Below are 13,440 nucleotides of genomic sequence, written 5' to 3'. Positions count from 1 at the left end.
TGGGAGTGTAGGGACCCCCAGAAGGGACCCCCAGAGGATGCCACCCATGCTTGGTCATCAGGTCTCTGGGCCTGCGGGATTCAGCCCAGCCCGTGGCCCCTGCTACCCCAACCTGGCCAAACCCCCTCCACCCTCGGGCCAACCCACAGGGACCAGAACAAGTACAAAGAGGCCACAGACCTTCTCCACGACGCCCTGCAGATCCGGGAGCAGACACTGGGCCGGGAGCACCCCGCGGTGAGCGCAGGCCCAGGAGGGAGGGCTGTGGGCTGTGCCTTCCCACCCCTGACCCGCCTCTCGCGCCCTGCAGGTGGCCGCCACCCTCAACAACCTGGCCGTCCTCTACGGGAAGCGTGGGCGTTACCAGGAGGCGGAGCCCCTGTGCCAGCGCGCCCTGGAGATCCGTGAGAAGGTCCTGCCCCCACCCGGCTCCCACGGAGCCCCTGTCCTGAGTGGCTCTCACCCCTTGATCCCGATTTCAGCGTTTAATTCTGTGGCCCTTGCATGACCCTGACTTGCTCCTGTGACCTCTGACCTTCTGTGCCCCTCCCATTTGACATCGTGAGATTCCAATTTGAACCTAGAGCACCCAATCCCCTGACCCACCACCCTTGACATACCAATGACTTCTGTTTGGTCTTAAATTCTGACTCTCATAGGTCACCTCATGCCCCCACCCGGTCCCGACCTTCCAACCCCACGTGACCAGTACAACCCCAGCCTTGATCTACCTATTTGACCCATAATCATGAGGTTTTGCACCACCATGACCTCTGACCCAACTACTCCCCAGTTTGACCAGGCAGTTCCTGCCCTCTGCCCCCAACCTCCCGTAGTTCTCCATCCACTTCAATCCTATAACCACCAACCCATGACTCTCATTACGGCTGTTGGCATCACGTGGCCCGCCAACCCCGGCTGACCCCATGACTCCTAGGTCCTGGGCGCCAACCACCCGGACGTGGCCAAGCAGCTCAACAACCTGGCCCTGCTGTGTCAGAACCAGGGCAAGTTCGAGGAGGTGGAGCGGCACTACGGCCGGGCCCTGAGCATCTACAAGGCCCTAGGCGGGCCTCACGACCCCAATGTGGCCAAGACCAAGAACAACCTGGTGAGGGCGCCTTGGGGCGTGGGTGTCTTGGTCCTGGGGCCCCACCTCTGCCCAGCCCTCGAGCTGTCGTCCCATGAGACTCGGCTTCCAAGCTGGGCCCTGACTGGTGAGGTTGCTCAGCACAGAGGACACGGAAGCATCAGGAAACAGGCAAGTTGGTGGCAGCCAGAGAACAGCTCCAGTCAAAGAGGAAGCCAGAGAGACGGGCTGGGAGCAGATGGGAGCGTTTATTGAGCTAAACCCCCTTCTTAGGACTTTGCCTGTACTATCCGTTTCTTCAAGAGCCCTATGAGGTAGGTGCTCCCGTTGCCCCATTTTGCAGGTGAGGAAACTGAGGCACAGAGAGGTGTGTCACTGGCTCAAGGTAGAGTGGGGAACAGGTTCCTGCTCTGAGTCAGGAAGTCACCTACCCTATGGGAAGTAGGTGGGGTTGGGCTCCAAGCCCGCCCTGCTGTCGGCCAAGGCCTGGAGTGTGGGGTAAACCTGGGTTTCTTCCTGCGGGGGCTGGAAGGATGTGCCTGGGTGCAGTGCTGGGGCCTGGGAAGCTCCCAGGTTTGGGCCAAGATCACCCAGGCTATGCCCTCCCCACAGGCCTCAGCCTACCTGAAACAGAACAAGTACCAGGAGGCGGAGGAACTGTACAAAGAAATCCTCAGCAGGGAGGCCCTGCCTGCCCCTCTCGGTGAGCCCCCAGCCCCTCCCCTCTCCCCCAGGGGGCTCCTCAGCCTCCCCACCACAACGGCCCCATCTGTTCCCCAGGAGCCCCCAACACAGGCACAGCCGGTGACGCAAAGCAGCAGGTGAGGACAGGCTCTGCCTCGGCTCCCAGGGTGGAGGTGGGTACTGGATGGAATGGGGGGGACTGACCCGTGTCCCTGGCGCCCTCCCCAGACTTTTCGTCGGAGCAGCTCGTTCTCCAAGCTCCGAGAGTCCATCCGGCGGGGAAGTGAGAAGCTGGTCTCCCGGCTCCGAGGCGAGGGGGTGGTGGGGGCAGCCGGGTGAGTGTTGGGTCAGGTTGGTGGCCGAATCTGTAGCCCACCCCTCTCCCTGTCCTGCTCAAGAACCTTCCATGGCTCCCATCTCCCCTGCCACACATACAATCAAACCTGGCGCTGGAGTGGTCCCTCCCAGGGTGGGAGCCAGACACTCCTGGGCTCACTTGTGCCCCACCCACCAACCTTCCTTTGTAGGATGAAGAGGGCCATGTCACTCAACATGCTGAACATGGATGGTTCCAGGGCTGCTGGGAACCAGGTGAGGGGGACACCCGGGTCAAGGGTGGAGTGAGGGGCCACACCGACAGGCCCAGAGGCAAGGGAAGGGTGGAAGTGTTCAGGCTGGCGGTGGAGTGAACGCCAGGATAGGGAGCATGGGTGGCTTTTACTTGGGTAGAGGTGCGGGAACGGATGGACTGGAGTCAGGGTGGACGTGGTGGACGTGGGGACAGGAGGACGAGCAACGCGGCCGTCAGGATAGACAAGCTGGCAGCCAGGCTGCTGGGGAGTAACCTAGGGGCAGCTGCAGCAGAGCTGCGTCCGGCCCCTCACCCACCCCCTGTGCCTGTCCCCAGTTCCCCAGCCGGCACCTGGGCGAGGCCTCTCGGACCCTCAGCGCCAGCACCCAGGACCTGGGCCCCCCCTGAAGGCGACAGAACCACGGGCTGCGCTTCTCAGGAGGAGCGGGAGAGGGAGGGGAGGGGAGTGCTTTCATCTCCCTGACTCGCTCCCACCCCTGGGGGCACCCAGTGTCTCGGGCTTCCCCGCTGTCCTCTCCTCCTGTGATTAAAGGCCGTAGACTTGGCAGCCAGAACGTCGCCTGAGGTGTCCTGCAGGGACCTTTAAGCGCCTCCCCCGGGGGCGCCCTCCAAGCTACTGGGACCCAGGGCCAGGTAAGGCTCACGAGGCGCGGCCAACTCCTTTTATGGCCCCGCCCCCGCCCCGCTACAGCTGCTGAGCGATCTGCTCTATCCTCCGCAGCGTCTCCTCTGACTCCAGCTGCTCCAGGCTGAGCAGGGACAGGCCCAGCTGATCCTCCTGGTGGGGGGCAGGGGGGGTGTCAGCTGCTGCACTTCCTAACACAGGGGTCCACAACTCAGTAGGGACAGGTGGCCCGCCCGGGGGGTGGGGGTGGGGCTACAGGACAGGATGCTTGAATTTCAAAACACCTGTATAACCCAGGGCATCCCGTCCCTGTAACCAGAAGATGGGCCGAGGGAGGGAGGGGGCAGCCAGAGAGCTGTGTCCAAGCTAGAGAAGGACTGGCTTTCCAGAGGCCCACGGCCAGCTCGGGGCTCCCACTGGAGACACACGCTCTGGCTGTAGCCCTCGACCCTCCCTGCAGTTCCAGTTCCCAGGCCTGGCGCGCCGGTGCACACAAACCCCTCTCTGTCGGGGGCAGGGAGCAGGGAGCAGGCTGGGCTTGGGGCTGGGGAGAAAGCCAAGGGCCCTTCCTGAAAGAGGAGCTTAGGCGCCGCGGGCTCACCCGGTGGAATGGCTGTGCCATCTGCCTCAGGAAGTACTTGGCGACCTGGACTCCCTCGTCAACGGTCAGGTTGAGGTTGGCGTCGGTGAGGTGCTCCTGGATCCAGCGGGGCAGTTTGCCCCGCTTGTCGGCCCGGGCAAAGCGCTGTGAGTGGGAGAGGGAGGATGTCAGGACCCTGGCAGGGGGAAACGACTGGGGGAACCACCTGGTTGGCGGGGGCCCCGGAATGCGCACCTTGTCGGCAAAGACCATGAGGCCGTAGTCAGTCTTGCCCCTGATGGCCCGACCCACGCACTGGGCCGCGTGGCGCATGGCATCGAAGGTCAGAAAGTCATTCTCTCGAATCTGGAACTGGTCCCGAAGGTATTCCAGCCGCGCCTGTGGGTGCAGAGATGGCGGGGGCAACGTCCCTTACACAAGTCCTAAGGAGAGGGCCCGACAGAGGCCTTCACGTCCTACCGCCCCCAGGCGCTGCTCACCTTGAGAATGCGGCTCTGGGTGTAGACGTAGGGCACCCCGAACATGATGACGGCCCGGCCGTAGTGGTGCACTGCGGGACACAGGAGGGGGAGTGAGAGGGCTGAGCTCGCGGGGCCCGGGAGCTCGTGCTGTTTGAGTGACTGCACCCCAAGGGCCCTGCAGAGCACCCAGGGATGGAAGGAAGGGGAGGCCCCCGTGCGTGCCCAGGCTATGGGCCGCCGGTCCCCTGGGGGAGCAGAAATGGCCAGACATCCACGCAGGCGCTCGGGGGAGGGGAGAGCCTAGTCCACTCACCAAAGTCAATTCCCTCAGACACTTTGCCTCGGGCCACCGAGAGCAGGATGGCCCCACGGCCGTTCTCGCAGGCCTGGGGAGGGGAGGCCAGGACACGAGATGCGTCACCTCGGAGCTGCCTCCTCTGGCCCCTCTCCACCCTGGGCTTTCCTCTTCCCCCGGTAATACCCACCTCCTGGTACTTCTCCAGGGCAACACTGGTCTCAGCCCCATCTTGGGTCTCAATAAAGAGCAGCTTGTTCCTTTGGATGTTCTCGAGGATGCCCTTAGGGAAAGACACCAGGGAGGTCAGGGTGTGGGCTGGCAGAGGATTAAAGGACAGGGGAGTCCTGGTTAAACTCAACTCTGTCAGATTCCCGTGCAACAGACCACTTCTCTCCCCAGGCCTCAGCTTGACCACTGGAGACTTGGGGAGGGTGGTGGTACTGTCACTTCCTTGGAAAACCCTGTGACCCGGGGAGGGGACCAGTCCTCATCCTTTGGCTGAATGGAACAGGCATGTGGCTCAAGATGGCCCATCGGGATGCAGGTGATAGGTGGAGAGGCCAGGCAGAGCCAATCAGAGGCTGACGTGAGATTTCATATTTGACACTGAAATAGATGTGTGGTACGAATAAAGGACAGATACACAGATGGACCAGTGAGACAAAACAGAGGGTCCAGAAACACCCCCCCACACACAGACGGTCACTTGTGCCACTCAGTGCGGGGAGCTCTTTTCAGTAAGTGGGGCTGGAGCAATTAGATTTCCATATGGGAAAAAAATGAATCTTGACCCCTGCCTTACATCATACACAAAGGTAAATCTGAGGTACCTCACAGCCCTTAGATGTGAAAGCTACAACTACAAAGCTTCTAGAAGGAAACACAGGAGCCCATCTTCGGGACCCTGGGGTCGGCAAAGGCTTCTTAAATAAGACACGAAAGGCACACAGGATGTGGCGCTCAGGTGGCTGACAGCCGCCTTTCCCACTGTGTGGAAAGAGCCTGACGACAAGACCAAGGTCTTGGTTGTGCGTGAATGAGGTTCCCACACATTGCCTGGTGCTAACATTAGACAAGTTCACTCGTCTCAGCCCAAAGAAGCGCCCTAACTTCCCCGAGAGCTGGGCCCGTGGTGCATTCAGAATCAGAAAGGACACGGTGCCCCTGCCCCATCCACATGCTGTTGGGTTGCCAGTGCCCAGCCGTGGTGAGCTCCATTTCCCCATGACCTCACCCACACGCTCCCCAGAAGGGGCTCCTGCAGGTTCTTTGCCCCGAGCCTGTATCCAGCCTTAATTCTCCAGAACCTTCCTCTAGAGGCGCAGCACCCAGCTAGAGTCACACCTGCTACCCAGTGTCTCGACACCAAGCTGGAGAGGCTGTCAGGAAGTAACCCCAAAAACCCATAAGGTGGGAATGTGGTCACCTCTCCTGAGGGCCACACCTCTGAGGAAGGGGCCCAGCGAGGCTGCTCATGTCTTAGTTCTTACCCTGGATATTGGGAGAAGAGGGAACGCTATTTATTCTTTAAACTGTCCATCTGTGTTTTATACGCTGTCCTATCACCTATGATACATGTCACCATTTAAAACACAAGAGCAATGAAGCCAACACACAGGGGAACAGAGCCAAGAGCTGAGACAGGGGCCTTCTGTGGAGTGAGTAGCTGGGCGTACCTGCTCGTACCAGGAGGCCACGGTGCTCTCCATGTACTGGTAGCTGGTAAAGAAGGCCACGATGCCATCGGGCACCACAGCGGACATCTCCAGCAGGAGGTTTCCGTAGTTCCGGATCACCGCTGTGAGGGGTCAGAGGTTGGACTCTGTCCTGGCCTGGTTCCACCTCCCCACTCCCTATCAGAGCGTTCCTGTCTAATGGCTTGTCTTGAATTTGGGTTCCTAAAAACCCCACTGAGGCCTCTGTAGGACTGTTCAAACACATTCTGCTTTTCCTTGGGAGGACGGCACCCCCAAACCCCTGAAGATAGGCGTGGCCATGGGACTTGCCACGGCCGAATCAGAAAGGGCCACACGTCACTTCCAGGAGAGAACCTTTACGAGGCAGTTCACAGTTCACCACGATCCCTCCCTCACAGCTCAGCACCACAGTCATGTGTCCAGTGGTGGAAGCTCCCAGCACGAGACATGGGGCAGGCCCCCACCAACCCACGATGGCACGGACTGTGGGCGAGAAGTACCTCTGCCTGAAGCCACTTCGATGTGGGGGTATTCGTTACTGCATCACGACCCAGCCCGCGCTGACTGCTCCACCTCCCCTCCTGGGACCCATACAAACCATCCCCTGTGGGTGCCATACCGATATCTTCCCGGGTCTCAAACTTGGAGCTGATGGCCACCTGGTCATTGCCACGGCCAATGATCTGGAAAGAGCAAGAGAGGTCACGATAAGGGAAACAGCCGCAACCGCTCCACAGTGTGAGCGCAGGCGGCCTGCTAGCGCCGTTCTAAGCTTTTTACAGACACAGGGCCATTGAATGAACCCTCAGCTACGCTGTTATCTGCATGGCGCAGATGAGTAACCTAAGGCTCACAAAAGGCGTGTCGTGTCGCCCGCCCAAGGTCACAGCAGGGACTGAGCTGAACCGAAGTCTGCCCATGTGTCTCAGCAGCAAGTACCCTCTTAGCCCGTGCCGGCCTCCAGCCAGTTGGTTCAGGAAGTTGCCTCTCACCCCCAGCTCGACAGCCACTGTGCAACGCCGCCAGCAACCTCACAAAAGCACGACGCGGTACATGGCCCATGGTCAGCACCAGTCCACAACCCCGAAGGGCAATTCAGAAGCGAAAACGCTCTGGAAACTCCAGATGTTTAAGCTTGGCACGAACTCCTACAGCAGCAAAACCTGCCCGGAGCCTATTCAGAGTCCTGACATATCTCCCTTAGTTAGACTCTTCAAAACGTTTGCTGAAATATGACTCTCACTGGAGGGACTTGCCCAGACCCCACTGGCAGTGTTTCCAGTCTGGAAAATTCTCAATTCTAAAACACATCTGGGGAATTCCCTAGTGGTCCAGTAGTTAGGACTCCATGCTTTCACTACTGAGAGCCCGGGTTCAATCCCCGATCAGGGAACTAAGAGCCCACAAGCCGTGTGGCGCAGCAAAACAAAAAACAACAAACAAACAAAAAACACATCCGGCCCAGGGACTTCAAATATGAAACTGAGGGCCCATGTTACGATGTTCATTTTACAAAGAAGGGGACCAAGGCAGAGTGGAAAGGTCACTTAGCAAGGTCACAGCCAGACGATGAACCGGGCAAGGCCTGGGCCACAAAGGCCTTTCACACCTGCTATCTCACTCAATCCCCTCAACCACCCTGGGAGATCACAGAGGGGGTGTTCCCATTTCACACATGAGAAAGCTAAGGCTTGGGGCATCGAACTCAAGCCCAGGTCTGTCTGAATCCAGAATCCCACAGCTACCTGAGAAGTGGCAGGGAGCAGAGGGAGGAAAGGCAGCCCTCATTCCCACCTCCCCTCCCCCATCACCTCACCCTCTCCCACGCACCATGGGGCAGAGGCAGACCCGAGCCAATGTCATGGTGAAGGTTGCCATGGTGACGGGGTGGAAGTCCAGGATCTTGGGGTAGATGTCCAGCGGGGACAGCGTCTGTACCAGGGACAGCAGGAGGGATCTTAGCAGGACTGGGCAGGAATCAGGAGGCCCCCCGTGGAGGTCTGGGGGCCAAAAGGGCCCTCACCCCAGATGTGATGATGACGGACTGGAAGCGCTCAAACACAGGTTTGATGGCCAGCGAGGCGTCCATGCAGCTGTGAGGAGAAGACAAGGGTGGTGAGTGCCAGGCTGGGGGGCCCAGGCCCCTGTGGTCCATTCACACCCCCTCTGGGGTCAGGTCTCACCTGAAGTGCAGGATGGGGTTGGCGATGGTTGGGGTCCTGTCGTCAAAGGGCTCAATGATGATGGTGAAACCTACAGGGGGCCGGTGAGATTCCCTGGGCGCCAGTCATGACCATGCCCACTAGGCCACCCCCCACCTCTGCCCCCCACTTTCTCCCCCCACCCCAGTCCTCCTCCCCCCACCTTCCTCAGTGAATGGGACCAGCCACCAGCAGCCCAAACCTAAAACCCAAGCATCTGAGTCCAAAATATACCCCAACCCGCCCACTTCTCCCCAGGGCCGGCACCTGTGCAAATGTTCAGAGGACCCTGAGCCAAGAGTACCAAAGGCTCACCCCTCACTCTCCCGGGGCTGCAGGGGCCCACCCCCCAACTCAAGCCAAAGTCTCGAACCTTCTCCTACCACCTGTCTGTCTAAGCCATCAGGAGGCTGGTCAGCTCTGCCTCCAAAGTCTAGCTGCCCACTTCCTCCACCCCCGGCCCAGTGCAGCCGCCATCACCTCCCGCCTAGACCACTGCAGTCGCCTCCTCACTGGGCTCCCCGCTCCCACCCCTGCTCCCTTCACAGCAGCCAGAGGGACTCTGTGAAATCCTGAGTCAGTTCACAACTTGCCCCTTCTCAGAACCCCCACACTCCTCCCAGGGTCCAGAATTGTCTGTGGGATCCTGCCGCGATGACCCCATTTCCTCCTTGCTCACGGGCCTCCTGCCTCACTTTCAAAACCACCAGGCTCATTCCACCCCAGGGCCTTTGCACTTGCCCCACTGCCTGGCAAGCTTCCCAAGGCAGCTGGCTCCATTTGGTTATTCGGAACTCAGCTCAAACGTCAGCTCCCCAGAAAAGCCACGCCAGCCATGTAGGTGTTCTCCAACACGGCGACATGTTTGTTTCTCACGAAAACTATCACTTTCTGGAATCATCTTCCTTACCTGTGTCTGCATCTCGGCTCCCTGTCTTCCCAGCTAGCACGTAAGTTCTGGGAGGTCAGGAATGAGGTCTTTCTTGGTTCCTGCCACTTCCCCAGTGCTGGGCCTGGCCCATTTGTTGAACCAATAAATGAATGAATGAATCCACGTATTCTATTTCACTTAGTAAAAACTTTTTTTTTTTAGTAAAAATTTTTTAAAAAATCAAGTCCTCTGTGCCTAGCCCTGTGCTGAGGATGCAGCAGTGACTGAGACAGCCCTGGTCCTGCCCTCTCAGGACTCACAGTCCAGTGATGGGGACACAGACCTGTCCCCACAGAGTGACCACTCTTGAGTGGGCAAGGCTGGGACGGGAAGCCTAGAGGAGGGGCCTGGCCCAGCCTGGGAGTCAGAAGGGGCTTTCTGGAGGAGGCGGCGGCATTTCTCCCGAGCCGAGAACTGAAGGATGAGGGGGAGACAGCTGGAGGCTGAGGAACATCGGGAAGGACGTTCCAAATAAAGAATGTCAGGTGCTGGGAGACGGTGAAGTGGGGAACAGAGGAGAAAGACAGACCGAGAGGCAAGACGGGGTGGACGGAGGGATGGGCGCAGAAGGAAGCTTCTGGTGAGACTTGCTGCCTATCGGCCCTGGGGTGGGGGAGACGGACTCACTATCCTCCTGCCAAGGCCACACCAGGCCGCAGGACATCAGGCAGGCCTGACCTAGTTTCCTAGATAGAGGAGTAATCCCCGGGGATCAGACCGAGCCCTTGGCCAGCTTAAAGCTGAGGAAGCGGAGGGAACGCTCCCCTCTCCCCTGGAAATCCGAGCATCCTCCTCGACTCCTCTGCCCCCGGCCCCGCACGACCAGGCACCAGGTCCCGGCCGCTTCAGCTCCCACATCTCTCTCCAGCCCCTCCTTTTCTCTCCTCCCACACTGGCCCAGCCTCTGCTAGAAGAAACATTCTAAAGCACAAATCTGACCCTGCCTCTCCCTTGCTCAGAACCTGCCATGGCTCCCCAGTGCCACTCGGAGCAGCATGACCAACCCCTGATCCCACCGCCCGGTGTGAGCGAGCAGACCCCCCACAGAACTTCTCCGGCCTCACCTCATGCCTCTGCCCACCCCCATCCTTCTCCACTCTGCAGCCAGAGGGAACCTTTGGACACGCAAATCTGAGCGCGAGGCCTGCTCACTCGAGAGCGCTTCGTGGCTCCCCGCTGCCCTCAAAATAAAGCCCAAACTCCCGAGCCCCACCCTGCGAGGTCCCGCCAGTCCGAGTCCCAGGGGCAACCCTCCAGGCGCTGCCAGATCCCGATTCCGGGCCCCCGGCAGAGGCAGGAAGAGGTGAGCTCACCCTTGGCGTAGGTGCTGACGAGCGTGGCGAAGTTAGCCAGGAGGGTGAGAGGGGAGAAGTCGGCGAGATCCGCGATCTCCAAGGTGTGCAGGAGCGAGCGGAGGCGCTCGGCGCAGAACCTGGCGGGGTGGCGGGATGGGCTGAGGGAAGGCAGCGGGCCCCAGAGTCCCCTCCTCGCCCTCAGAGGACGTGGTCACGCACCGCCTCCCCCGCCGCCTGGCAGTCCCGTGAGGGCAGGGCCTGGGTCTGTGTCAGTCACCTCTGTGTCCCCACCTTGTACAAGTGCATGTCCCACGGGGTCACAGCCACACGAGGGCACACACGGAGTAATAATCACACGGCCCACAGAGTCGCAGTCATGTCACATGAGATCACACTCTCACATGCAGGTACTCGGTCAGAAGGGGTGACCCAGCGTCCCACAGCCACAGCGTGAATCCCGCATGGCCACACCGTCATATACTCATGCCCAGAACCTCTCGCAATGTCTCAGTCACACCCACCACCCTCGGTGACACTCACAGCGTCAGAGTCCCACAGGCTCACAGAGGACAATCTCACACACCCTCACAGAGCCGTACACGCAAGGCCACCCAGCTGGAGGCTCTCACCCCTCGGGGACAGGCGGTGGGGCAGGAGAACCTGGCTTTGGAGCCAGGCAGACTGTCAAGTTTAAAACCGGCCTCCTGAACCTCCTTTCTTCAAGTCTGTCTTCTCTTCCCCCAAGCTCGATCAGGTGCCCCCTCTGTGTTCCCTCAGCCCCCAGGACTCCCCCATCCCAGCCCTGGGTTGGCCCTATCTGGGACGGGTCTGTCTCCCCAACTGAACTGTGAGCCCCAGGAGGGCAGGGCCAGGGCTGTCTCAGTCATCACTGCGTCCCCATCACAGAGCAGGCACTCAGAACATGTATCATGTGGCTAACTAAGATTCCCTCTGTCCTCAAAAGTCTCTCAGGTGTGAGAGAAAGTTTAAGCCACACCGAGGGCTCCCCACCCCCTCAGAGGCAGAGCAGCCAGGAGCTCTGGAGCCCTACAGGCCGGGCTTCGAGTCACAACTGCCATATGCAGTGCTGTGTGGCCCTGGACGATGGCTTCTCCTCTGCGGGACACAGCGTCCTCATCTGCAGCACGAGGCAAGGACACTGTATTGACAGTATTTTTTTTTTTTTTTTTTTTGGCCACGTGGCATGTGGGATCTTAGTTCCCCAACCAGGGATCAAACCTGTGCCCCCTGCAGTGGAAGGGCAGCATCTTAACCACTGCACTGGACCACGAGGGAAGGAGGACACTGTACTGAGATTCCATGGGATGTGGACCATAAAGCACTTAGCTCATCATCAGTGCTCTAGACCGGGTAGGTTCCTGGCATTGCTGCCCTGTCATTTAACCACCACAGGAGGGACTTCCCTGGTGGTGCAGTGGTTAAGAATCCGTCTGCCAACGTAGGGGACACGGGTTCGAACCCTGGGCCAGGAAGATCCCACGTGCTGCAGAGCAACTAAGCCCGTGTGCCACAACTACTGAGCCTGTGCTCTAGAGCCCGCGAGCCACAACTACTGAGCCCGCGTGCCACAACTACTGAAGCCCGTGGGCCTAGAGCCCATGCTCCGCAACAAGAGAAGCCACCGCAATGAGAAGCCCACACACCGCAACAAAGAGTAGCCTCCGCTCACCACAACTAGAGAAAGCCCAGGTGCAGCAACGAAGACCCAATGCAGCCAAAAATAAATAAGATAAAATAAATAAATGAATTAAGAAGGAAAAAAAAGAGAGAAGCCAGTGTCATGAGAAGCCCGTGCACCGCAACGAAGAGTAGCCCCCACTCCTCCGCAAAGGAGGAAACTAAGGTTCAGAGAAGACCAATGACTTATGCAAAACAGCAAAGGAAAAGCACAGGAAACTCCATCCCCACTCCCAGGTCCATTCGCTGCCTGCCCTGTGACCGGGAGACTGACCCTGCCCCCCAGATCGCACTGAGGGGCTGCTCCGGCCCACAGGCTGGGGGCCGGGGTCGCGGCGGGGACGATGAGAGGCACTGATGGGAGGAGACAGGGGTCTGGGGGCAGGGCCCCATTTTCTCCCGGCTCCCACTCTGCTGAGCCTCATCAGGAGCCCCTCCCCAGGGCCGCTCCCTCCCCTTCCCCTGGGGCCTGGGGCAGGAACACCTCTGACCTCTAGCAAGGGCCCAGGGGCCTCGCCACCCGTCAGCTCCTCCACCCTGCCCGCCCCCTGTACACAGCCCCTCCATCAAACTCTCCTCAGGTAAATTCTCTGATCGAGCCATGTGCCGCCTGCCCCACCAGGGCCCCAGGACCAGCTCGCGGACCTGCCCGCTCTGCCCCACGAGTGTCACACATGCGCCCCCCACTCTTCCCTTACTCCTGATACTGGTGACACGGTGAGCCCAGGCCACAGGCTGGGAGGACAAGGCTCAGCGAGCGCCAGGGCCGGCCTCGACGCCCCCCACCCCCAGCCGCGGAGGCCGCACCTGAGGGGCTTGCGCTGGATGCACACGCGCTGGGCCAGGCCACTCAGGAAGGCGGGCGGGCTCTCCTGCGCCACGTGCTGCACGCGCAGCCGCCACTTGATGTACTCCAGCAGCCGCCGCAGGAAGCCCAAGAAGTGCTCGGCCGTGCGGATGGAGCCCGGCACCGCCTCTGCGGGGAGAGGGGCTCAGCCAGGCGCCACTGGGGGTCCAAGCGGCAGGGGTGCGGGGGGCGCGGGGGCAGGCCGCGGCTCACCCTTCAGCACCTCGTCGGGCAGCACGGGGTTGGCCAGGTGGGCGTCGGTCTCCCGGGCGGTGCTGGCCTCCCGCAGCCCCTCCACCAGGCGCCGGTACTCGTCCCGCAGACGCTGCTCGTCCGTCTCCTTGATCCTGCGGGGAGACCAGGTGTGGGCAGAGCTGGGGACACTTGGGGGGCAGGTCAGGCGCCAGGGCCTACCGGCTG

At 60.3% G+C, this 13,440-nt stretch overlaps 2 protein-coding genes across 4 annotated transcripts in view; one reads left to right on the top strand and one right to left on the bottom strand.

Annotated features, from left to right (window-relative positions):
• KLC3 (kinesin light chain 3) overlaps positions 1 to 3,193 on the top strand; it is a 27,519-nt gene extending 24,326 nt beyond the window's left edge. Inside the window, 8 exon segments of the mRNA XM_030873912.3 lie at positions 150 to 237; positions 311 to 412; positions 938 to 1,111; positions 1,703 to 1,793; positions 1,871 to 1,911; positions 2,003 to 2,109; positions 2,302 to 2,365; positions 2,682 to 3,193. Coding sequence (XP_030729772.2) covers positions 150 to 237; positions 311 to 412; positions 938 to 1,111; positions 1,703 to 1,793; positions 1,871 to 1,911; positions 2,003 to 2,109; positions 2,302 to 2,365; positions 2,682 to 2,753 — 739 coding nt within the window. The 3' untranslated portion in view covers positions 2,754 to 3,193.
• The window catches only part of ERCC2 (ERCC excision repair 2, TFIIH core complex helicase subunit), a 27,922-nt gene continuing 15,710 nt past the window's right edge, over positions 1,229 to 13,440 (bottom strand). For 2 of the 3 annotated variants that reach the window (XM_030873908.3, XM_060289577.2), the window contains 14 exons: positions 13,234 to 13,367; positions 12,981 to 13,149; positions 10,494 to 10,612; positions 8,232 to 8,301; positions 8,072 to 8,141; positions 7,879 to 7,980; positions 6,668 to 6,731; positions 6,028 to 6,149; positions 4,539 to 4,631; positions 4,367 to 4,439; positions 4,072 to 4,142; positions 3,827 to 3,970; positions 3,593 to 3,736; positions 1,229 to 3,144 (listed from right to left, as the gene is read on the bottom strand). In XM_030873908.3, the coding sequence (XP_030729768.1) occupies positions 3,052 to 3,144; positions 3,593 to 3,736; positions 3,827 to 3,970; positions 4,072 to 4,142; positions 4,367 to 4,439; positions 4,539 to 4,631; positions 6,028 to 6,149; positions 6,668 to 6,731; positions 7,879 to 7,980; positions 8,072 to 8,141; positions 8,232 to 8,301; positions 10,494 to 10,612; positions 12,981 to 13,149; positions 13,234 to 13,367 (1,468 nt within the window). In that variant the 3' untranslated portion in view covers positions 1,229 to 3,051. Of the gene's footprint in view, positions 3,145 to 3,202; positions 3,737 to 3,826; positions 3,971 to 4,071; positions 4,143 to 4,366; positions 4,440 to 4,538; positions 4,632 to 6,027; positions 6,150 to 6,667; positions 6,732 to 7,878; positions 7,981 to 8,071; positions 8,142 to 8,231; positions 8,302 to 10,493; positions 10,613 to 12,980; positions 13,150 to 13,233; positions 13,368 to 13,440 lie in introns of those variants that run through there. The other variant, XM_060289576.1, reaches the window with a different exon arrangement.

Source organism: Globicephala melas, chromosome 19 (assembly GCF_963455315.2).
Source record: "Globicephala melas chromosome 19, mGloMel1.2, whole genome shotgun sequence".
NCBI classification, from domain to species: domain Eukaryota; kingdom Metazoa; phylum Chordata; class Mammalia; order Artiodactyla; family Delphinidae; genus Globicephala; species Globicephala melas.
Note: the sequence above shows the minus strand (reverse complement) of the source record. Positions and strands in the feature narration are given on the sequence as shown.